Consider the following 25,826-nt stretch of genomic DNA (forward strand, 5'->3'; position numbering starts at 1 on the left):
ACGGGTGCCAGTTATGGGCAACTGACGTCAATGGATGTCGGCTGCCCCCCCCCCCCCTCTTCCTGTACCAAGGCCCCACATATCTAAGTCACCAGAGTGTGACTTAGATTTGCGAATGCCTTAGAAGTCATTTGATGAACGCGACCATCCAATGATTTCGACCCTGCGCGCAAGGCTGCGAATGGTTTAATATTTATGTAAAACATCCATTCGCACAGGTGGCACTTATATGACTTTGCAACTTTGTGAGTCAACCAGAATGACCCCCTTTATGCAGTGGTGTAACTTCCGTGGATGTAGGGGGGGGGGGGTGCTGCTGCTGCTATGGGGCACAAGCTGTTTCTAGGGCCCAATCCTGCACCCAGTCATGGGCTGCCCTGAAGGGCCACTGCTCCCCCGTGAACACTGCCCAGTGAACAGAACGGCCACCACCGATAGCACATCTGCATGTTGCAGCCGCCTAGGATGCAGCACGGGGTGACCCCCCCCCCCCCCACACTGCAGGCGGCGATGAACCCTTTGAGTGCCATCGTTGCTGCAAGAGATGTGCAAAATATCTGCTTCCTTTGCACCTCTGGCACATTCCACGCACAGCTAGAAATAAAGATTGCGTTTTATAAAGCAATTAATATTTAATTTACAGAGTATATTTCAATACAAATGAAGTAAACAAGTTTAAAATAATAAACTTTAGCTATAAAGTGTTTTCTTTATGGAATTCCTTCTATACAGTGTCTTACTGCCGACCATAAAGAGTGATCTCCGAATCAGGGGCTTCACTCATTGTTCCGCAGAAAACCGTAAGTAAAATATAATGCAATGTGTGTGCTACACAAAAGAACAATGCAGATATAGGGGAAGACCACACAGTAATAAAATAAAAACATTACTATTTCCAAAAACATTGTGAAACACATAACTGATATTCCACAACCTCTCATTTAAGGGAAGACAATGCAGATCTTTGATCTTAATTTTCTTTAATCGTGAGGAATTGATGTTTTCAAAGTGCTCATTATCTTTTTGGTAAAAGAGCTTTGAGAATCTGAGCATTTTTGTTTTGCGCTTTGGAAACCATAGACAATTTGGTGAACTTGCTTTACATTACTGTAAATGTAGGATCATCAATTATTGGAATCTTCAGCCAGACGAAACGCGTAAGCCATTGACTGACTACTGGATGGTTTACAACTGTTCATTTACAGTATCTGTTTGTTCAGACCAGCTGAAAAATGTTCTCGTCTTTTTTAATGAATTTCCAATTTAAGAAGTGGTATATATTTTTGCCATACGCCTATAGAATTTTTTTTTTTTTTTTACATTTTTAGTAATCACGTCATTACCACCACAAAATTGTGATTTTCAGTGTGCTCAGAAATGTTAATAAAAAGTGAAAAAAGTTTAAATATAAAAACTTAAAAAGTATCATTGTATAAATATGTTTCTGTACACAAAAAAACTGGACCTTTTTTTTAAACAATTCCAAATGTCCTTCAACAAAAAAAAAAAAAAACATTTAAAAATTAAAACGGAATTGGTTTGTACTGAAAAAACTTTTCTTTCCAGAAAAAGTGAGAAAAGGCAAAGGGTCATCAGTCGCTGACTTCTTCAGAAACAACTGGTACGAAAAAATGTGGCCCTGTTTGGAGCCTGGGGCCACGTCCAACTGAAATACAAAAAAAAAAAAAAAATATTTGTTTATAGATATTTGATGCAGAGGACATTCTCCTCGTCATTTGTTACATAGAATGTGATGGCACATAAGAACCACTTGGCCCATCTATTCTGCCTTAAAAACATGTAAAGGCACACACACACTTGAACACTAAGAATGGCGATCAACCATCGATGATTCTAAATTTTCTATGGTTTATGGTCGATGTAGAATAGTTTTGCTATCGATGGGAAGAACCAGATGGTTTCCTTCCATTGAGGTCAAGCATTGACAAATATTGTGAGGCAGTAATGCTAACCATTACACCATCCGTACTGCCCCGTATATATAACACATGGTGGGGATAGAACCCATGACCTCAGCGCTGTGAGGCAGTAATGCTAACCATTACACCATCCGTACTGCCCCGTATATATAACACATGGTGGGGATAGAACCCATGACCTCAGTGCTGTGAGGCAGTAATGTAACCATTACACCATCCGTACTGCCCCGTATATATAACACATGGTGGGGATAGAACCCATGACCTCAGTGCTGTGAGGCAGTAATGCTAACCATTACACCATCCGTACTGCCCCGTATATATAACACATGGTGGGGATAGAACCCATGACCTCGGCACTGTGAGGCAGTAATGCTAGCCATTACACCATCCGTACTGCCCCGTATATATAACACATGGTGAGGATAGAACCCATGACCTCAGCGCTGTGAGGCAGTAATGCTAACCATTACACCATGCGTACTGCCCCGTATATATAACACATGGTGGGGATAAAACCCATGACCTCAGCGCTGTGAGGCAGTAATGCTAACCATTACACCATGCGTACTGCCCCGTATATATAACACATGGTGGGGATAGAACCCATGACCTCAGCGCTGTGAGCAGTGTTCCCTCTAAGCTGTGCGCACGTGCGCGCGCACACACCTTGACGAGCGTGCGCACAGACATTACAACAGAGCGCACAAAGCAGCAGTGGTCCCTTTTTGCAGTTGTGGACTCAATTAATGTGTGTTTCACCCATTAACTACATTGTGTACTGTATTTTGAATGTTTAAATGTTTAATATCATTTTAAAGTAAAGTTAACACAAATGCTGAATGTCATTTTCCAGTTATATATGTGACGCACAAAAATGTTAATTTCATTCCAAAGTTGCACAGCCAAAATCTTTAGCCGCACACAGCCTTTGGAAAATTAGAGGGAACATTGGCTGTGAGGCCGTAATGCTAACCATTACACCATGCGTACTGCCCCGTATATATAACACATGGTAGGAATAGAACCCATGACCTCAGTGCTGTGAGGCAGTAATGTAACCATTACACCATCCGTACTGCCCTGTATGTATATAACACGGTGAGGATAGAACCCATGACCTCAGCTCTGTGAGGCAGTAATGCTAACCATTACACATCCGTACTGCCCTGTATATATAACACATGGTGGGGATAGAACCCATGACCTCAGGGCTGTGAGGGAGTAATATAACCATTACACCATCCGTACTGCCCTGTATATATAACACATGGTAGGGATAGAGCCCATGACATCAGGGCTGTGAGGCAGTAATGTAACCATTACACCGTCCGTACTGCCCGTATATATATATAACACATGGTGGGGATAGAACCCATGACCTCAGTGCTGTGAGGCAGTAACGCTAACCATTACACCATCCGTACTGCCCGTATATATAACACATGGGGTGAAATGTAATAGGATGAGAGATTCAGAAAGTGAGAGATTTGGTAAGAAATCTCCAGTTTTTTTAAAGCGGCAATCATTTACACTGCAAAACCAGTGTGATTTTGCAGTGTAAATGATTGCCGCTTTAAAAAAACTGGAGATTTCTTACCAAATCTCTCACTTTCTGAATCTCTCATCCTATTACATTTCACCCCTGGTGGGAATAGAACCCATGACCTCAGTGCTGTGAGGCAATAATGCTAACCATTACACCATCCGTACTGCCCCGTATATATAACACATGGTGGGGAAAGAACCCATGACCTCAGCGCTGTGAGGCAGTAATATAACCATTACACCATCCGCACTGCCCCGTATATATAACACATGGTGGGGATAGAACCCATGACCTCAGTGCTGTGAGGCAGTAATACTAACCATTACACCATCCGTACTGCCCCGTATATATAACACATGGTGGGAATAGAACCCATGACCTCAGTGCTGTGAGGCAGTAATGTAACCATTACACCATCCGTACTGCCCTGTATATATAACACATGGTGAGGATAGAACCCATGACCTCAGCTCTGTGAGGCAGTAATGCTATAACCATTACACCGTCCGTACTGCCCGTATATATAACACATGGTGGGGATAGAACCCATGACCTCAGTGCTGTGAGGCAATAATGCTAACCATTACACCATCCGTACTGCCCTGTATATATAACACATGGTGGGGATAGAACCCATGACCTCAGTGCTGCGAGGCAGTAATGCTAACCATTACACCATTCGTACTGCCCTGTATATATAACACATGGTGAAGATAGAACCCATGACCTCAGTGCTGTGAGGCAGTAATGCTAACCATTACACCATCCATACTGCCCCGTATATATAACACATGGTGGGGATAGAACCCATGACCTCAGTGCTGTGAGGCAGTAATGCTAACCATTACACCATCCGTACTGCCCCGTGTATATATATATATATAACACATGGTGGGGATAGAACCCATGACCTCAGCGCTGTGAGGTGGTAATGATAACCATTACACCATCCGTACTGCCCCGTATATATAACACATGGTGGGAATAGAACCCATGACCTCAGCGCTGTGAGGCAGTAATGTAACCATTACACCATCCGTACTGCCCTGTATATATAACACATGGTGTGGATAGAACCCATGACCTCAGCGCTGTGAGGCAGTAATGTAACCATTACACCATCCGTACTGCCCCGTATATATAACACATGGTGGGAATAGAACCCATGACCTCAGTGCTGTGAGGCAGTAATGCTAACCATTACACCGTCCGTACTGCCCCGTATATATAACACATGGTGGGGATAGGACCCATGACCTTAGCGCTGTGAGGCAGTAATGTTACCATTACACCATCCGTACTGCTCCAATGGCAATGATGGCCTTCCCTTGCACACTAGGGTTGATTTTGTTGAGAGCCAATGAACCTATCTGGATTGTGGGAGACAGTTGGAGTATGAAGAGGAAACCCACTCAAGCACAGAGAGAATATAAAAACTCAACACATTTAAGGCCATTGTGGGAAATTAACCCATGAACTCTACATCCCAACATGGGCTGGGTAAGTATACTTACCCTATCTATCTACCCCCTAGATGTGAACACACAACTAAAACAAAAAAGTGTGGTGGAAAAATAGTGCATCCTGAAACCATTGCGTCATCATCAAGGACCCTTCTTGTCTAGTGTGTACGATGCGCATCATTATCCCCTCCTTACATGTACAGACGAGGAAGGACCTTGTTAATGAGGGTCATGCTGCAGCCCCCCATGTATGCACTTGCCGATGAGACAGTCTATCACCTACTGGGGGCGCCTTTAAACCCATGAGCATACATGGACGCCGATGCTTGGTCTTAGTCAAAAGACATAGGCCCGATAGACACACCGAACCAGCACGTTTCACTCTTTCTGAAGAACAATTGGGGGGGGGGGGCATTTGGAGTTTCAGATTTGATAACTGTTGTGCGAATCTGCACGTGTCCAATTATTGTCTGACTGAGCATGCGTACAAATCCCAGTACACATGTGCTGTTTTTTTTTCATATTCTATGTCGCCTTTATAAATTGCTGTTGGCCCCTGAATATCCCAGACTTCGTGATGCTGAAAATGGTTCTAGGTGGTTTTATCATTAATGTAAAACCACAAATAACATTGCAGTAACAAATACAATACATGTTAAATGAACAAGAAGAGGATATCTTACCTTAGTCTGTATTAAACATTTATTGCCAGCAGGGGGCGAGCTATCATTTATTGAGAAGCTTTCATTATTGGTAGCAGTTACACCATCAGTGGTCTTCTCACCATTGTCAGAAAACTGAATAAAGAAAAAAGAATTGTGGCCAACCATTATTCATGGGAGATTGTTATAAAAAAAAAAAAAGAGGAGGTGTGTATTCAATTGTTATATTGCACCGGATCTCCCATCTAAAGTGAGGGGAGATTGTAGGGCGATGTTCTATTGATCTATTATTTCTTGCACACATCGCACTCATTATGGTCAGGTTTAGTCATGCATTCGCACATTTCGGCTCACCACCCCAGGGATAGCAAGCTGATATGCTGGTGAAAAATAATCGAATACCGCCCAATGTATACTTAGTATGTTACTCTCATTCCCTTGATGCATTGCAGTAGGTATGGATTTATGATATTATATGTAACCATGGGGCATATGTATTAACCCTGGGTAGGAGATAAAGTGGAGATCAAGTGGCGGGTGATAACGCATCAGCCAATCGGGTGTATTTGAAAAATGACAGTTAGGCTTTGATTGGCTGATGCATTATTACTTCACCAGGCTTAATACATCTGCAAGCGTGCAGTGCATTACTTGGAGTTGATTAAGTCCCATGAGACTACGCAAGAGGTCAGAGGCTGATAGGCTTGTGCTGAGCTCTGTTGGAGCTCATCAAATGCTTCTCAGGCCCATAGAGGACAGCAGCAGCAGCCTCATCATGGGAGGGATTTTAATCAGAGGCAGCGTTGAGCCTAGTACAGAGGGACAAATACATGCTTTTTATGTGGTAATATATATGTTTATATTAATCCCCCACCCTTGCAGGTACCAATGACCAAGTTGATACTGCCTTTACTCTGTGCTTTGATAGTGTAATATTCTCCCGTGCAGTGGGAGGGGGCCCCCCAAAGGCTTCATCTGGCTCTGCTTGGTACATGGACTCCTCTATCTTACATTCACCTCTCCCACTTTTTATTTACTAAGATGGGAGTTCTATTCAAAATAGTATGTTGCTACGGGCAACCAGTCCAATTCCATCTATTATCTTCTAGAACAGGCATGTCCAACGTTGGCCCTCCAGATGTTGTGAAACTACACATCCCAGCATGCTTTGCCAGTTTTGTTATTAGAGAATGCTAAAACTATTGCAAAGCATGCTGGGATGTGTAGTTTCACAACATCTGGAGGTCCAACATTGGACATGCCTGTTCTAGAAGGTGATAAATGAATAAGTAAGTTCTGATTGGTTGCTATGGGTAACATCCCATCTTCAATAGACCTCCTATCTTAGTAAACAAACCCCATTGTGTCCACTGGTAGATGTGAAACCGTGAGGGGAAATGTGATCGTTCTGAGTTTGTGGAGGTCGGGGATTCCATCTGAAATTGCCCACATTTTTAAAGCAGCAATCATTTACAAGGCAAAACCAGGTAAACGATTGCCGCTTTAAAAATATGGGCAAATTCGGACAAAATCCCAAAGGACCAGTCAGAACCTGGGGGCGGAGCTTTATGGATTTTAGGGGCAGAGCTATTCTCAGTGTCCTGGCCCTTGAAGGATGGGGTGATTTGGATATGCTGTGCCATCGATGTATGGAAACCATCTGGTTCTCTCCAATCGATGGCAAATCTATTTAGCATCGGCCATAAACCGTCAATGATTATAAATCACAGATGGCGATCTCTCCCGATCACATTTCCCCACAGGTAAAACTAGTTGTGTGGACATTCCCAGATATACACAGTCCCTGTTCTAGATACAACTCTGACTGAAGCGGGAGTAAGTTCTCATTTATATACTATGTAGACCAGGCATGTCAAAACTGTAGTCCTTCAGCTGCTGTGAAACTACAAGTCCCATCATGCCTTGCCACAGTTTTGCTAGTAGGGAATGCTAAAACTATTGCAAGGCATGCTGGGATGTGTAGTTTCACAACAGCTGGAGGACCATAGTTGGACATGCCTGATGTAGACCAAATGATATGTTAATGATTACATTTTCAGCACCAGTTCCAAGCACTAATATGAGATCTCTGCATCCTTTGGTGTTAGCCCAGTCACATCCAGTATGTCCAGGTAGGGTATCTCCTCCTTGCGGTGAATAGTCACAATCCAGCCTAGAATGCAGGGACACTGTAAGTACAGCACCTTAATGTACCAATACACTATATAATTCCACTCAACTATGGACCTGATCAAATGGCCAAAACCATGCTGCACTGCAGGTGGGGCAGATGTAACATGTGCAGAGATAGTTAGATTTGTGCGAGTTATTTTTTTTCTGTGCAGGGTAAATAGAGTCTGCTTTATTCTTACACTGCAATTTAGATTTTAGTTTAAACACCCTACCCAAATCTAACTCTCATGCACATGTTACATCTACAGTGGCATAACTATAGCTCCGCAGCCCCCGCGGTGGCGGGGCGCAGAGAAATTGGGGGCGCCGCCGGGGGGGGGGGGGGGGGGTTGCGGGGCTATAGTTACCCGCGGTCTGCGTCTCGCCCGGCTCTCTGTCGGGACCTTCCTGACGTCACGGTCCCGGCCGGCTCCTGCTGCAATGAAAACTGACAATTAGAAAATGGCTGCCCCCATACTGCAAACAGTTTTCTGTCTGCAGTATGGGGGCAGCCATTTTCTAAGAGTCCGTTTTCATTGTAGCAGCAGGAGCCGGCCGGGACCGTGACGTCAGGAAGGTCCCGACAGAGAGCCGTGTGAGACGCAGACCGCGGGTAAGAAGGGGGGGCAGGTTAGGTGTGTGTGTGTGGGGGGGGGGGCGCCGAATAAACGTGCGGCGGGGGGGCGCTAAATAGTTAGTTACGCCCCTGTACATCTACCCTACCTGCAGTGCACCATATGGGTGTATTCCGACCGGATCGCACGGCTGCGAATTCGCAGGCCGGGCAGTAATTGATATGCGTACGGCGCACAGTACGCATGCGCAAGACTTTCCTGCGATTAAAATCCAGAATCTTTATTTTTTTATCTCTGGCTGTATGAAGGCGTGTGACAGAAAGCCGGCGTTTGTAGTAGTAGGCCCATGGTTTGTCCATTTGAGAAAAAAGTGCTTTGCGATCATGTCTGAATAACCCCCTACGTGTCTATGGCATGGGGTAGAGAGACAGGGAATAGATGGGGTAGAGAGACAGGGAAAGAGGTGAGAATAAGGGAGGGTGGGGTTCAGCAGCTTGCAATGTTGTCATTTTGAGGGGTTATACTGGTTGATTCACAAGACTGCAAATTTGCACCCCCAGCAAACCCCGCCTTGCGAATGGTTGGCTGGCGCCACCCATACGCAAGCACAATTCGCTCGCAGGGATGTTACACAGTATCACCCATTCGCAGGCTAGGGGTAAGTTCCCACATCTTTCGATGGTCGGCGACCATCGAAAGATGTGGAAGGTGCATGCTTATGTAAGGTTGTTCTGAACAACGTGTGTGCGCTGGGAAAGAAATGGGCGGGTATCTGACCTCCAGTTATGTCAGCTGCCCACCCCCCTGCACTCATCGCTATGCCGGTGCATGAGGTCTACACCCAGAACCAAAGTGATAGTGGTAGCCATAGCTTTGCTTGAAGCCCTTCATAGAGAAAGTCCCAGTGACCCAACTTTCATAAATGCAAGAGGTCATCGTCATCCCTGCATTGCGAGTTGGGGTAAAGATTCCGGTACGAACCACATTTTATGTGCAACTTTTGGTAAATATGCCCGATAGTCTTCTCAATGAATACGTCTAGGTTATTGTGGAATAACTGGCCAAAGTTTAGAAGCGAACTACTTTTACATCATAACAGAGCGTTTGAAAAATCAAAATTGTCCCCCACAGGGAGTATATAGAAATATAAACAGATGAAGTTACCATAAACGAGTCCTTATCAGTTTGGACAGATGTTCTTCATTAGATGAAGTCATCAGCGTAGACAGGCTTTTCACATCGTCACTTGTCTCTGACACAGGTATCACTGGAAAGCTTTGCCTCAATACAGATTCACAGCCCTCTGTACTCTGCAGCTAGAGAAGAGAGAATGGGAAAAAAATATATAGGATAAGTACGGTAAACTTTGAATTATATACAGGTTTAGATTCAAGTCTAGATCCCTTGACATTGCCACCTAGTGATTCTAATCACCATAACATCACAATCGCCTGTCTCTCAGCACCCCATCTCCTCTGTTCCCAGACCACCCCTCCTCCTCCGTTCCCAGACCACCCCTCCTCCTCCGTTCCCAGACCACCCCTCCCCATCCATCTTACAAACTGTGACAACTATTTTCCTTCTATCTTGGGATGAGGTAATGACCATTATTTGATCACCCACCCTTTTGCCAAACCACCTTGACCCTAACCCTTCCTGCTTCCTCCGCTACCTCTCTTCGGGCCAGATGCACTAAGCTTCAAAAGTGATAAAATGGATAAACAGCCAGCCAATCAGCTCCTACCTGCCATGTCACAGACTGTCAAAGTGTTGTTAGGAGCACTCTTTTGTAAGTATTAAAAAACAATATGTGTAATGAAATAAATATAAATACATAAATATGCCAAACAGAAAAAAGGATTTTTTTTGAATGTTTACACAATTTTGAGTGATTAATTGGTTTGGCTGTGGATGAAATTCAGATAGCTCCACTTACCCTAACTTTCCCTACCTGGGCCCAGGAATTCAGTTCGGGGTTCAGCGTTTTAGCCGTCCGTTCCCTCCTCAGATGTTACGTGCAGGGGACTTTCAGCATATCGCTATGTAACAGCGATTTACTGCTGCCGCTGCTTTGCGTGCAGGGCTGATAGAGGATTCTGACAGCGGCGTCCCATTTCTCCTCGCAGCTAACAGCGGGAGCCGCGAGGTTTGCGTGGTACTGTCCTATCCGACTGCTCCTTCTCGGTATCCTCTCATGACTCCAACTCCTCCACATTTCCTCTAACAGCAGGTGTCCCCAAACATTCTGTTCTTGGACATTTCCTATTTTTCCCTTTATATGTCCAATTTAGGTGAGCTCATCAGCTCTTTGGCCTCCAATATCATCTCTGTGATACTCAGATCTACCTTTCCCCCTCTTTCCTCGCCCCCTCTCTCCTCCCTCATAGCTTCAATAGCCCTATGCTCTTCCTGGATGTCCCAACACTTTCTTGAATCTAACATGTGTAAAGGTCCATACACACTGGGCGAACCATTGTAACGAGGCATAAATACAGAGCAATTGAGCGGTGATGCGCACTCCTGCATCATCGCCGGGAAAGCCGTTCATCTGCTGGTAATACCACATCCCCGCTCAATTGCTCTGTATTTATGCCCCGTTGTAATGGTTCACCTTTCCCTTCATAATCCACTTCAAGCTTCTCACAGTCATTTACAAAGTCGTCGCCCATTCCTCCCCTATTTACATCTCTGATCTTATCTCCCTTCTTGTCATCCCTCTTGGCTCCGCAAATGCATGTCACCTCTTCTGCTTACAGACTACTTCCTCCCACCTCCTGATCTCTGGAATTCTCTACTTCTCCCTTCAGATTCTACACCCCTCTGCAAACTTTAAATGGTCTCTCAAGACCCACTTCTTCATCAAACCCTGTCATCGCTCATCCTAACCCTCGGTTCCATGGTGGCTTCCCCATCTGTGTCACCAGTCTGTCTGCCCCTCCCTCTTTAGAATGTAAGTTCTAGGAAGCAAACATCTTAAGCCCTGCCCCCATTCCGACAATGGGGGCAGGGCTTAAGACTATGTGTGTGTGTGTAAATCCAGATATTTAAAGTAAAGCAGCACGAATAAAAATAACTATTCCTAAACACCAATTAAATTTTTTCAGACCATACCACGTTTTCCAGGACAGAGGTGTCCCATGTGACCCGACCATCCGTTTCCTCACTGCAGTCCTCTCCAGTAGATGTTGTAGCGTCAGAGTCCAAACCTTCATCCGCATAGTAAAATTGTTCAGATTGTGGAGTAAATTCATTAAAACTTTCAAAGTCTCCCCATGTACCAGTGCCCTCCGATGATGGTTTGTCTGTATTAGCGTCTTCACGTAGACATTGGGAAGTTAGAGGCTCATCCCAAAAGCAGACATTGTCCATACTAGGTGGCACATGTAGAAAGGTCTCGGTCTTGTCACCACTGTTGCACACAGTAGTAATGTCACTGCCATCCTTCATTATCCTTCATGGAATATTAAGGTACATTCATCTGAAAGCAGCTGGGAAAATATATTGTCCAATTCAAAAATCCTCTCTTTTTGCCAAGATTGTGCTTGGAGGTCTAGCGTCTGGCCTGCAATGAGAGAAACAGAAGCAAGAATGTTACTAGAAATGTCTGGGACACACACACACGCACACACTCACGCACTCACGCACTCAGATGTGTTCACTAGGCTGCGTATGTTCGCAGTGGTTCCCAGACTTTGTGCAGTGGAAGCCTATGGTGCCTCAGGTCACTTTTAGGGGTGCATCGGGTAACCATTACACCATCTGTACTGCCCGTATATATAACATATGATGGGAATAGAACCCATGACCTCAGTGCTGTGAGGCAGTAATGTAACCATTACACCGTCCGTACTGCCCCGTATATATAACACGTGGTGGGAATAGAACCCATGACCTCAGTGCTGTGAGGCAGTAATGCTAACCATTACACCATCCGTACTGCCCCCGTATATATAACACATGGTGGGGATAGAACCCATGACCTCAGCTCTGTGAGGCAGTAATGCTAACCATTACACCATCCGTACTGCCCCGTATATATAACACATGGTGGGGATAGAACCCATGACCTCAGTGCTGTGAGGCAGTAATGTAACCATTACACCATCTGTACTGCCCGTATATATAACATATGATGGGAATAGAACCCATGACCTCAGTGCTGTGAGGCAGTAATGTAACCATTACACCATCTGTACTGCCCGTATATATATAACACATGGTGGGGATAGAACCCATGACCTCTGCGCTGTGAGGCAGTAATGTAACCATTACACCATCCGTACTGCCCCGTATATATAACACATGGTGGGAATAGAACCCATGACCTCAGCGCTGTGAGGCAGTAATGTAACCATTACACCATCTGTACTGCCCGTATATATATAACACATGGTGGGGATAGAACCCATGACCTCAGCGCTGTGAGGCAGTAATGTAACCATTACACCATCCGTACTGCCCCTTATATATAACACATGGTGGGAATAGAACCCATGACCTCAGTGCTGTGAGGCAGTAATGTAACCATTACACCATCCGTACTGCCCAGTATATATAACACATGGTGGGGATAGAACCCATGACCTCAGCACTGTGAGGCAGTAATGTAACCATTACACCATCCGTACTGCCCCGTATATATAACACATGGTGGGGATAGAACCCATGACCTCAGTGCTGTGAGGCAGTAACCATTACACCGTCCGTACTGCCCCGTATATATAACACATGGTGGGGATAGAACCCATGACCTCAGCGCTGTGAGGCAGTAATGCTAACCATTACACAGTCCGTACTGCCCCGTATATATAACACATGGTGGGGATAGAACCCATGACCACAGCGCTGTGAGGCAGTAATGCTAAACATTACACCGTCCGTACAGCCCCGTATATATAACACATGGTGGGGATAGAACCCATGACCTCAGTGCTGTGAGGCAGTAATCTAACCATTACACCATCCGTACTACCCTGTATATATAACACATGGTGGGAATAGAACCCATGACCTCAGTGCTGTGAGGCAGTTATGCTAACCATTACACCATCCGTACTGCCCCGTATATATAACACATGGTGGGGATAGAACCTATGACCTCAGTGCTGTGAGGCAGTAATGCTAACTATTACACCATCCGTACTGCCCTGTATATATAACACATGGTGGGGATAGAACCCATGACCTCAGTGCTGTGAGGCAGTAATGTAACCATTACACCATCCGTACAACCCCGTATATATAACACATGGTGGGGATAGAACCCATGACCTCAGTGCTGTGAGGCAGTAATGTAACCATTACACCATCCGTACTGCCCCGTATATATAACACATGGTGGGGATAGAACCCATGACCTCAGTGCTGTGAGGCAGTAATGCTAACCATTACACCGTCCGTACAGCCCCGTATATATAACACATGGTGGGGATAGAACCCATGACCTCAGCGCTGTGAGGCAGTAATGTAACCATTACACCATCCGTACTGCCCCGTATATATAACATGGTGGGGATAGAATCTATGACCTCAGCGCTGTGAGGCAGTAATGTAACCATTACACCGTCCGTACTGCCCAGTATATATAACACATGGTGGGGATAGAACCCATGACCTCAGCACTGTGAGGCAGTAATGTAACCATTACACCGTCCGTACTGCCCCGTATATATAATACATGGTGGGAATAGAACCCATGACCTCAGTGCTGTGAGGCAGTAATGCTAACCATTATACCATCCGTACTGCCCCGTATACATATAACACATGGTGGGGATAGAACCTATGACCTCAGTGCTGTGAGGCAGTAATGCTAACCATTACACCATCCGTACTGCCCTGTATATATAACATGGTGGGGATAGAACCTATGACCTCAGCGCTGTGAGGCAGTAATGTAACCATTACACCGTCCGTACTGCCCCGTATATATAACACATGGTGGGAATAGAACCCATGACCTCAGTGCTGTGAGGCAGTAATGTAACCATTACACCGTCCGTACTGCCCCGTATATATAATACATGGTGGGAATAGAACCCATGACCTCAGTGCTGTGAGGCAGTAATGCTAACCATTATACCATCCGTACTGCCCCGTATACATATAACACATGGTGGGGATAGAACCTATGACCTCAGCGCTGTGAGGCAGTAATGTAACCATTACACCATCCGTACTGCCCCGTATATATAACATGGTGGGGATAGAACCTATGACCTCAGCGCTGTGAGGCAGTAATGTAACCATTACACCGTCCGTACTGCCCCGTATTTATAACACATGGTGGGAATAGAACCCATGACCTCAGTGCTGTGAGGCAGTAATGCTAACCATTACACCGTCCGTACTGCCCCGTATATATAACACATGGTGGGGATAGAACCCATGACCTCAGTGCTGTGAGGCAGTAATGTAACCATTACACCATCCGTACTGCCCCGTATATATAACACATGGTGGGAATAGAACCCATGACCTCAGCGATGTGAGACAGTAATGTAACCATTACACCATCCGTACTGCCCCGTATATATAACACATGGTGGGGATAGAACCCATGACCTCAGCGATGTGAGACAGTAATGTAACTATTACACCATCCGTGCTGCCCCGTATATATAACACATGGTGGGGATAGAACCCATGACCTCAGTGCTGTGAGGCAGTAATACTAACCATTACACCGTCCGTACTGCCCCGTATATATAACACATGGTGGGGATAGAGCCCATGACCTCAGCGCTGTGAGGCAGTAATGTAACCATTACACTGTCCGTACTGCCCCGTATATATAACACATGGTGGGGATAGAACCCATGACCTTAGTGCTGTGAGGCAGTAATGCTAACCATTACACCATCCGTACTGCCCCGTATATATAACACATGGTGGGGATAGAACCCATGACCTCAGTGCTGTGAGGCAGTAATGTAACCATTACACCATCCGTACTGCCCCGTATATATAACACATGGTGGGGATAGAACCCATGACCTCAGTGCTGTGAGGCAGTAATGTAACCATTACACCATCCGTACTGCCCCGTATATATAACACATGGTGGGGATAGAACCCATGACCTCAGTGCTGTGTGGCAGTAATGCTAACCATTACACCGTCCGTACTGCCCCGTATATATAACACATGGTGGGGATAGAACCCATGACCTCAGTGCTGTGTGGCAGTAATGCTAACCATTACACCGTCCATACTGCTGCGTATATATAACACATGGTGGGGATAGAACCCATGACCTCAGCGCTGTGAGGCAGTAATGTAACCATTACACCGTCCGTACTGCCCCGTATATATAACACATGGTGGGGATAGAACCCATGACCTCAGTGCTGTGAAGCAGTAATGTAACCATTACACCGTCCATACTGCTGCGTATATATAACACATGGTGGGGATAGAACCCATGACCTCAGTGCTGTGAAGCAGTAATGTAACCATTACACCGTCCGTTCTGCCCCGTATATATAACACATGGTGGGAATAGAACCCATGACCTCAGTGCTGTGAGGCAGTAATGTAACCATTACACCGTCCGTACTGCCCCGTATATATAATACATGGTGGGAATAGAACCCATGACCTCAGTGCTGTAAGGCAGTAATGCTAACCATTATACCATCCGTACTGCCCCGTATACATATAACACATGGTGGGGATAGAACCTATGACCTCAGTGCTGTGAGGCAGTAATGCTAACCATTACGCCATCCGTACTGCCCCGTATATATAACATGGTGGGGATAGAACCTATGACCTCAGCGCTGTGAGGCAGTAATGTAACCATTACACCGTCCGTACTGCCCCGTATATATAACACATGGTGGGAATAGAACCCATGACCTCAGTGCTGTGAGGCAGTAATGCTAACCATTATACCATCCGTACTGCCCCGTATACATATAACACATGGTGGGGATAGAACCTATGACCTCAGCGCTGTGAGGCAGTAATGTAACCATTACACCATCCGTACTGCCCCGTATATATAACATGGTGGGGATAGAACCTATGACCTCAGCGCTGTGAGGCAGTAATGTAACCATTACACCGTCCGTACTGCCCCGTATATATAACACATGGTGGGGATAGAACCCATGACCTCAGCGCTGTGAGGCAGTAATGTAACCATTACACCATCCGTACTGCCCCGTATATATAACACATGGTGGGGATAGAACCCATGACCTCAGCGATGTGAGACAGTAATGTAACCATTACACCATCCGTGCTGCCCCGTATATATAACACATGGTGGGGATAGAACCCATGACCTCAGTGCTGTGAGGCAGTAATACTAACCATTACACCGTCCGTACTGCCCCGTATATATAACACATGGTGGGGATAGAGCCCATGACCTCAGCGCTGTGAGGCAGTAATGTAACCATTACACTGTCCGTACTGCCCCGTATATATAACACATGGTGGGGATAGAACCCATGACCTTAGTGCTGTGAGGCAGTAATGCTAACCATTACACCATCCGTACTGCCCCGTATATATAACACATGGTGGGGATAGAACCCATGACCTCAGTGCTGTGAGGCAGTAATGCTATAACCATTACACCATCCGTACTGCCCCGTATATATAACACATGGTGGGGATAGAACCCATGACCTCAGTGCTGTGAGGCAGTAATGTAACCATTACACCATCCGTACTGCCCCGTATATATATATAACACATGGTGGGGATAGAACCCATGACCTCAGTGCTGTGAGGCAGTAATGTAACCATTACACCATCCGTACTGTCCCGTATATATAACACATGGTGGGGATAGAACTCATGACCACAGTGCTGTGAGGCAGTAATGTAACCATTACACCATCTGTACTGCCCCGTATATATAACACATGGTGGGGATAGAACCCATGACCTCAGTGCTGTGAGGCAGTAATGTAACCATTACACCATCCGTACTGCCCCGTATATATAACACATGGTGGGGATAGAACCCATGACCTCAGTGCTGTGAGGCAGTAATGCTGACCATTACAACGTCTGTGCTGCCTCAAATTTAATATTTGTTTCTGAATTTCTCAATAAGAAATATTTGGGCTCGGGGTGCCTTGAAAAATAGTTGATGCTTTCTGGGGGGCCAAGAGGGGGACCCGATTTTTGGCAGCTTTCCGGCCATTCCGGGAGGGTAGGCAATCCTGCCATGTCCAAACAATGGCAATGACAATCATCAATGGGCCATCCTTTCAACTGAATGGTTATCTGTCACACTGACCATCTGTGTGCCCCTGAGAGTTCTTTGTCCTCCCCTTTTTGTCACAAAATAATAAAGCTGTATGAAAAACCCAACCCAAAATGCAAAAAAAAAAAAAAAAAAAAAAAAAAAGAATACAACAAAAGAACAGAATTTCTGTTGCTAGGTTATTCTCCTTTAACTCTGGATATTTATTTATTTATTAACAGTTTCTTATATAGCGCAGCATATTCCGTTGCGCTTTACAAAGGGGACAGTGATACAACAAAACAGGGTATTTACAGACAGTCAAAATGTAGGAGGGCCCTGCTCGCAAGCTTATGTTACACAGAGAGTTGACTCTATAAAAAGAAAGTAATTTGATTACACAAATGTTTTCCCGTAATGCAGCGCACATACTAGGTTTTTTTTTTATCAGAAAACCCATGTACAAAAACTCATACTCCAAGTCGGCTCCTCTGAACATATGACTATGGTTTTGGGCAAAGAAAAAAAGAAAACACTCTCACCGAAACCCTGGTGTTAGTATAAGCTGGAGAATTGCTTAGCAACCTGGGAACAGCTGTATATAGCGAAGGAGAGGACTCCGGGGAAATGTTTGCTGTGGAGAACTAAGGAAGAAGGAGTTTTTATATCAGATGGTTTCTTGGTCAGATACATTGTCCCATACAGCCCAGGGCAAAATTCTGTACAGTAGCCTCTTGTATCACATCTATTGGGGATGCGGTCATTTGGTCTACAGTATGATGGTCGACAGTCATTAGGTTGACATGGGTCTAGGTCGACATAGGAAAAGGTCGACATGGTTCTAGGGCGAAAGCCGAAAGGCGGTATTTCATGCGCTACCATCCACTAGGGCGTGGTGGGAGAATAAAATAGTGTGCCAAGCGCAGCGAGGCACTGTGCCCGACGCATTGCGAGCGCAGCGAGCGTTGCGAGGGGATGCGGTGCACTTGAAACTGTGTCCATGTCATCTGTGTCGACATTCAGGTAAAAAAAACTGTGAAAAACCCACATCTACATTTTGACTGTCGACAGACATTGTCGAACTAATGACCTGTCGAACTAACGACCTTTCGACAAAGAACCATGTCGACCTTTTCCCATGTCGCCCATCATGCTGTAGACCAAATGATCCCAACCCGAATGGTCGACATATACTATGTTGACATTGACAGGTTGAAACAAGTAACATATCGACATGACCATGGTCGACACAGGGAAAGGTTGACACCTGTTTTTCATGATTATTTTATAAAACGACTTCTTTATACTTTACATCCCATTGGGCACAGAGGGAGAATATAATACTGTGCCATGTGAGGGGATGCGGTACACTTATACGGTCTCTATGTCGACATATGTCAACACAGACACCAAACTAAAGTGAAAAATGCATGTCAACTATTCCCATGTCAAGCATGTTCATGTTGACCTGACCGTGTCAACATTCTGTCAATGTTGACCTACTCTATGTCAACCATTCATAGGTGTCGCCCATTAGTGGTCGACCTAGTGATTTTCAACCTAGACTCAACCACTGTCAACCATATTTACCACAACTGTCATTCCGGCCTTTGTCTATGTCAGGCATATCCAAACTATGGCCCGCCAGCTGTTGTGAAACTACACATCCCATCATGCCTTGCCACAGCTTTGATATCAGGGAATGCTAAAACTATGGCAAGGCATGCTGGGATGTGTAGTTTCACAACAGCTGGAGGGCCACAGTTTGGACATGCCTGCTCTATGTAGACTGTATGCGGTTAACACCGCAGTGAATGCTGGAACTGTGTTTGTAAACAAAAGTATCCCGTATAATTCCAGATCATCGGTCTGTTCCGGCTTCCCGTGCGTTTTACACACTATTCCCCAACATTCGGAAAAGCCAGGAATATAATCCTCGGTGGGAGCTAATTAAAGCCAATGTAATGAATGAAGGTTTCTCAGGTGACAGCCGTTCCTCCTAACAACCCTTTACTGGTGCTCCCATTCCTGGCTAGGACTAAACAATAGTGAAGGTTCCTGTTCTCGGGAATAAATCCTCTGTGATTGTTACATAGGTTCTATTTCGCTCTTACCTTGATGTGTGATTCTCCCAGGCAGCATCGGTATAGGAGGGTGATAGGAAAGCTCTATAACACTGGGATTACTTCCTTCTCGCTGGGTGAACTCTCAGATACCAGGCAGAGAGGTGTGACTGTATTGCAGGCAGGTGGAGTCAATGTATGACCAGGCTGCACTGGAGGAATATCTCTTCTGCAATGTAGGTTAATGACTACACGCCCAGGGAATTTTCTGTGTGTGTTCTTGCTAAGCCTGTTTTTAACCTGCGGCTTGCCAGAGAGAAAATATGATCTGTGTACAAAGCGAAGAAGTCAGAGGCTTATGGTCACCATGGTGGTTCCATCTCTGCTGCCAGGATAAGGATTTATTTATTGGACAGGTCAGGAGCTGCTGGTGGGGGATAAAGGACCTCTAATCCTGTAACAAAACTCTGCGTTATACATAAGGTGGGAGAGGGCGACTTACCGGCACCCCGCTCTGGTCAACGAAATAATGGAAACATGACGACATAGTTTGTGGCAATTAAAATGGTCACAGCTTTATTTCACAAATCCATAAACATAACCAAACACTTTTGCAGGGCAAGGGATAGAAAGGGGAGCGGTGCGCTCTGTTCCTGCTAATGTGGTACCCCTGGGACGTGTCCGTTCCACCGCCGTGGGTACGCGACCACGCCCCCTACCAAGTTGGTACCGCCTGGGCCGTGCCAGTCACCACCATGTGACTCACATGAACACGCCCCTTACACGCTATGGGCCGTGCCAGTCACCACCATGTGACTCACGTGAACACGCCCCTTACACGCTATGGGCCGTGCCAGCCACCATCATGTGACTCACGTGAACACGCCCCTTACCATTATGGGATCAGCTACCATCCGCACCTCACCCTACCTGGCACGCAACCCGTATGGCCCCTGCCGTATTAATGCTGGAACCAGGCGTGCGGCCGCCTAATGGTGAGTATGCGAGGCATTCTGTAACTCCCCTACATTTCCTGCCTTGTGCACCGCTCCCTTCCCGCAATACTGTGACAACATTATTATTCAAGCATCTTATACACCGTAATGACAATGACAACCAAAGTCAATGTTACAATTACACTCATAGCCAATATAGTCCTCCTATACAACATAATACAACAAGTATGCAAACAGTATATACATATATATATATATATATTATATAAATTTCCCTTTTTTTTTTTTTTAATTTTTTTTAAATTAATTTTTTATTATCATTTTTTTTTTATAATTTTTTTTTTTTTATTTTAATTTTTATTTTTTTCATAATTAAATTTAATTTTTTTTTTTTTTTTTTTAAATATTCTATTTTTTTTTTTTTGTTTTTTTTTGAAACACAACATTTTGACGTGACAACTACAACATTTCTAAACATGTCCAATACAAGATTCACAACCTGACACCTGCCAAGTGCCTTTCTCCGGCTTTTACCAAAACAACTGGGCTGGGTGGGTGGGTGTTTCTGTCCTAGCTGGGTGATGAGTGAACTCAGACCCCCTGCTCTCTGCTTTTGTTCCTGCTGCTGCTCACGCCCCCCTCAATTAAACCTGTCCTTTCTCACTGGCCCTCCTCATGGCTAGGTGACAAGAAGGGGACCGGCTACCCTGGCTGCTGCCTCCCCCCCCATCCCCCCGAACCCAGGTTTCCCTCCGTTGACCTGCAGGGTGCCTAGCGCCCCACCCCCTTATCCTGCTTCAGGGGCCATTTTGGCCCCCTGCGCTCCCTTAAGGTGGGAGAGGGCGACTTACCGGCACCCCGCTCTGGTCAACGAAATAATGGAAACATGACGACATAGTTTGTGGCAATTAAAATGGTCACAGCTTTATTTCACAAATCCATAAACATAACCAAACACTTTTGCAGGGCAAGGGATAGAAAGGGGAGCGGTGCGCTCTGTTCCTGCTAATGTGGTACCCCTGGGACGTGTCCGTTCCACCGCCGTGGGTACGCGACCACGCCCCCTACCAAGTTGGTACCGCCTGGGCCGTGCCAGTCACCACCATGTGACTCACATGAACACGCCCCTTACACGCTATGGGCCGTGCCAGTCACCACCATGTGACTCACGTGAACACGCCCCTTACACGCTATGGGCCGTGCCAGCCACCATCATGTGACTCACGTGAACACGCCCCTTACCATTATGGGATCAGCTACCATCCGCACCTCACCCTACCTGGCACGCAACCCGTATGGCCCCTGCCGTATTAATGCTGGAACCAGGCGTGCGGCCGCCTAATGGTGAGTATGCGAGGCATTCTGTAACTCCCCTACATTTCCTGCCTTGTGCACCGCTCCCTTCCCGCCACACGAGGTTCCCGGCGCGCCGGGTACCGAAGCCCCCACCCTGCCCTAGCAACACCACCTTCCTCCGCAACTTATGCACTTTGCGGCTCCTCACCTGCACTGCATGGGACTCCTCCCACCGGACTGTGACCGTTCCCCACTGGTTGCCCCCCAGTAACCTCATGCCACCCGGATCGTGCAAATGCATCTAAAACCATAATCACCATATGGCCCTTGAAATACATTTAAATGCTGCTGCTATGCTGATCTTCCCAGCAAGACACTCATTTGCCTGCAGCTCCACTCTGCCGCTCCACATTGGTTACAATGGTTCAATGGTTTGGTTCAAAGATGGCGCTGATATTACACCAGTGCAGCCCACCTCACACACAATGATTCAACATAAAACACTTCTATGCATATAGAGCCATCGACCCTACTGCACCAGCCTATATCTCCTCACTTTCCACCAAATATCTCCCATCCACTTTGTCCAGTCTGCCCTGAAAACTCCCTCTCAGGCAAACCTGCCGTATTTTGTCTGCTGTTACCAGCTTGTTTAATCACTGTCTACCAGTGTCAGGTGCCACGGACACAGCTGCACTATCTATGAAACCGTAAATAAACAAATAATTCATGAACTTGCCCGCATGTTTTTCCTGCCCAGCTGTTTGCTTCTAATAAACCAGCTGTCCCAGCCTTGTGAACAATGTGTACTACTCCGCCCCCCCCCTGGAGTGACCCTGCTATCAGCGTTTGGCCTCTCCTTTCAAAGACCACAAGCTGTGTGCCTTCCTGCCATAAAACCAACAGGGCTGGGGGGGGGGGGGGGGGGCGGAATTGTCCTCAATTGGTATCACTCTAGCATCAAAGTATTTCCTCACCCTATCTGGGAAGGTGGGGGCTGCCCATGGGCGCTTGTGGAACTATCTCTCCCAGCATATCTGCTGTCTAGGACACCTTCTAAACAAAAGAAAGGGACAAAATGCCATACATTTGCAGTTTGCCCCAGGTAAATTTAACGTGCCTCTGCTCGCACTGTATATACAGTGTAAGCCTGTCCAGTGTGCCCATGTCTTTACCTTAAACCCACCTTCCCCATATCATTGCATATACCATGTAACCCGCGCTGGGCCAGACGGGCTTCCTTATAAGGACCCTAAAACCCTCCAGGAAGCCCTCTGGTGCAACAACCCTGACTTCCCCGCCTCGGCTTGCCCTATTTTACTTAACAGGGCATCTGGCCCTGGCGCGGCTAACTTCTTAGTCTTAATGTTTAATCCTGCCAATCGCAGCCTTTCCCTCAGCTCCTTGCACTTCTCATCAAGGTCTGTACCTGAGTCGCTATCTCCCGCAATGCTCTGCTTGTTACGGCTGAGCGCCCCTGTGCCTATGCCATCATCTGCGGTGCTCTGCTTGCTATTACTGCACGGCAATGCCCCTGTGCCTACCGCTATGCTCTGTCTGCCCTCTCCAGTAACCTCGGACACGGAAACATTTTTCACATTGCTACCCAGCCAAACCGCACCAATACATGCATATACATTACAAACATTGCTTATCTCACCAATACCGTGCGTTGCCAATCCGATGCTTCCTTGAACCGCGCTTTTCTGGGCAATGGCCCCAGTCTCCACCGATTGTGTTGGCACCCTGCTGGCCGAGGCATGGGTCAAACTGCTTCCACCTGGCTGTGCTGCCGCCCTGCTGGTCGAGGCATGGGCCAATGTGTCCCCAATTGTTCCGTGGCAAGATCCCCCCGCCCCCCTCTGGCTTGCTCCAACAATGCCTGCGTCTGCTCCTCATCGGCAAGACATTCTGGCCCCTGCGCCCTTGGGGTATCAAATCTCTGTGCCCGCTGCCCATTAGCAGGGGTAGTGGGGCTGCAATACTCCCTCCGGGGGAGGGAAACAAAATTGGCCGAGTGGGCGAAATTACCCTGGCTCCCGCCCCCCGCCGCTGGCACCTGGCAATCCTCCCGGCCCCCCCTACGACTTGGGGTGAAATTGGGCTGCCGAGCAGAGCTATTGTAGCTCTGGGTTTCCGCCAGGAAGACCCACTTTCCCCGCACCCCTGGAGACCCTGATGTGCTCTCCCTGCTCCCCCTCCCCCCTGTGTCCCGGCATACCTCCCTGCACCCCTTCCGGCGTGTCCAATTGGGCCTGGTGCATAAAAACACTGTCCTGGCCCTCCACCCCTGATTCGTGCCCCTCTGATCCCGCGGCCTCAGGAATCACCTCCCCCCTCAAACGCTTGCCTTCACCCTGTAGCAATGCCCCGTCTGACCTGGCCGGAATTTCCCTTCTGTGTCCCCGTGCTGCTGCTTGTGCTGCTGCTGGCCAGATGCTTGAGAAACCTTGCTGAACCGACTTGCTCTGCACTTCTTTCCTCAGACCACTAGATGGCGCCCGCGAGCTTCTTCTCCCCTGTATGTGTTGCCTTCCTCGATCATCCCCCCTCTGAAACGTGCTGGCTTACTCCTGCTTCCATCCGAACGATTTACTGGCTTTTTACGTCCCTCCATGCTGCTCCCTGAGATGGCCTGCGAATGCTGGAATGTGAGGAATGTTAGGTATGAAGCCGGTACTGCTGGATGTGCAGCTGGGAAAGCACTATCCTCCTTGAATGTGCACTCAGCTGGGACTGCTACAGGCCTTCTTGGAATGCAGTAACTGCTCCCTGCTGATTCCTTTGTTCTGCTGGATATAAGTGTTGGAGCTGCTGAAGATGTGTTTCTGTCCTAGCTGGGTGATGAGTGAACTCAGACCCCCTGCTCTCTGCTTTTGTTCCTGCTGCTGCTCACGCCCCCCTCAATTAAACCTGTCCTTTCTCACTGGCCCTCCTCATGGCTAGGTGACAAGAAGGGGACCGGCTACCCTGGCTGCTGCCTCCCCCCCCATCCCCCCGAACCCAGGTTTCCCTCCGTTGACCTGCAGGGTGCCTAGCGCCCCACCCCCTTATCCTGCTTCAGGGGCCATTTTGGCCCCCTGCGCTCCCTAAAGAGACGCTCGCTGTATATACAGATATTTCATATACATCAGTTCCTTTCTGTACTCTAGGAAACCAAAGGTTCCAGGTGCCCTGGGCTAATAAGCATATATCTCCCCTTGTAATGCTGCTATACACACGTGTGTATGGGCGCTCAGGGACTCACCAGTCATACTGCCCATGTGCATGTAATGCTGCTATACACACGTGTATGGGCGCTCAGGGACCCACCAGTCATACTGCCCATGTACATGTAATGCTGCTATACACACGTGTATGGGCGCTCAGGGACTCACCAGTCATACTGCCCATGTACATGTAATGCTGCTATACACACGTGTATGGGCGCTCAGGGACTCACCAGTCATACTGCCCATGTGCATGTAATGCTGCTAACACACGTGTATGGGCGCTCAGGGACCCACCAGTCATACTGCCCATGTACATGTAATGCTGCTAACACACGTGTATGGGCGCTCAGGGACTCACCAGTCATACTGCCCATGTACATGTAATGCTGCTATACACACGTGTATGGGCGCTCAGGGACCCACCAGTCATACTGCCCATGTACATGTAATGCTGCTATACACACGTGTGTATGGGCGCTCAGGGACTCACCAGTCATACTGCCCATGTGCATGTAATGCTGCTAACACACGTGTATGGGCGCTCAGGGACCCACCAGTCATACTGCCCATGTACATGTAATGCTGCTATACACACGTGTATGGGCGCTCAGGGACTCACCAGTCATACTGCCCATGTACATGTAATGCTGCTATACACACGTGTATGGGCGCTCAGGGACCCACCAGTCATACTGCCCATGTACATGTAATGCTGCTATACACACGTGTATGG

The 25,826-nt window shown here is 46.9% G+C and overlaps 1 protein-coding gene across 2 annotated transcripts; it reads right to left on the reverse strand.

The window, feature by feature from the left end:
• Positions 1 to 637: 637 nt before the first annotated feature.
• CLBA1 (clathrin binding box of aftiphilin containing 1) lies at positions 638 to 24,907 on the reverse strand. 2 transcript variants are annotated; one of them, XM_083167536.1, is made up of 6 exons: positions 24,261 to 24,907; positions 11,473 to 11,923; positions 9,526 to 9,677; positions 7,667 to 7,787; positions 5,636 to 5,749; positions 638 to 1,666 (listed from the first exon to the last, which is right to left on the reverse strand). In XM_083167536.1, exons 2-6 carry the CDS (start codon positions 11,806 to 11,808, stop codon positions 1,517 to 1,519), a joined length of 873 nt encoding a protein of 290 aa, XP_083023662.1. In that variant the 5' UTR covers positions 11,809 to 11,923; positions 24,261 to 24,907; the 3' UTR covers positions 638 to 1,516. The 2 variants fall into 2 exon arrangements, with proteins under 2 accessions (XP_083023662.1, XP_083023661.1); XM_083167535.1 differs by lacking the exon at positions 24,261 to 24,907 and adding an exon at positions 19,681 to 20,835.
• Between the last annotated feature and the right edge of the window lie 919 nt (positions 24,908 to 25,826).

The sequence above is a fragment of the Crinia signifera genome, chromosome 12 (assembly GCF_055691185.1).
Source record: "Crinia signifera chromosome 12, ASM5569118v1, whole genome shotgun sequence".
Classification (NCBI taxonomy): domain Eukaryota; kingdom Metazoa; phylum Chordata; class Amphibia; order Anura; family Myobatrachidae; genus Crinia; species Crinia signifera.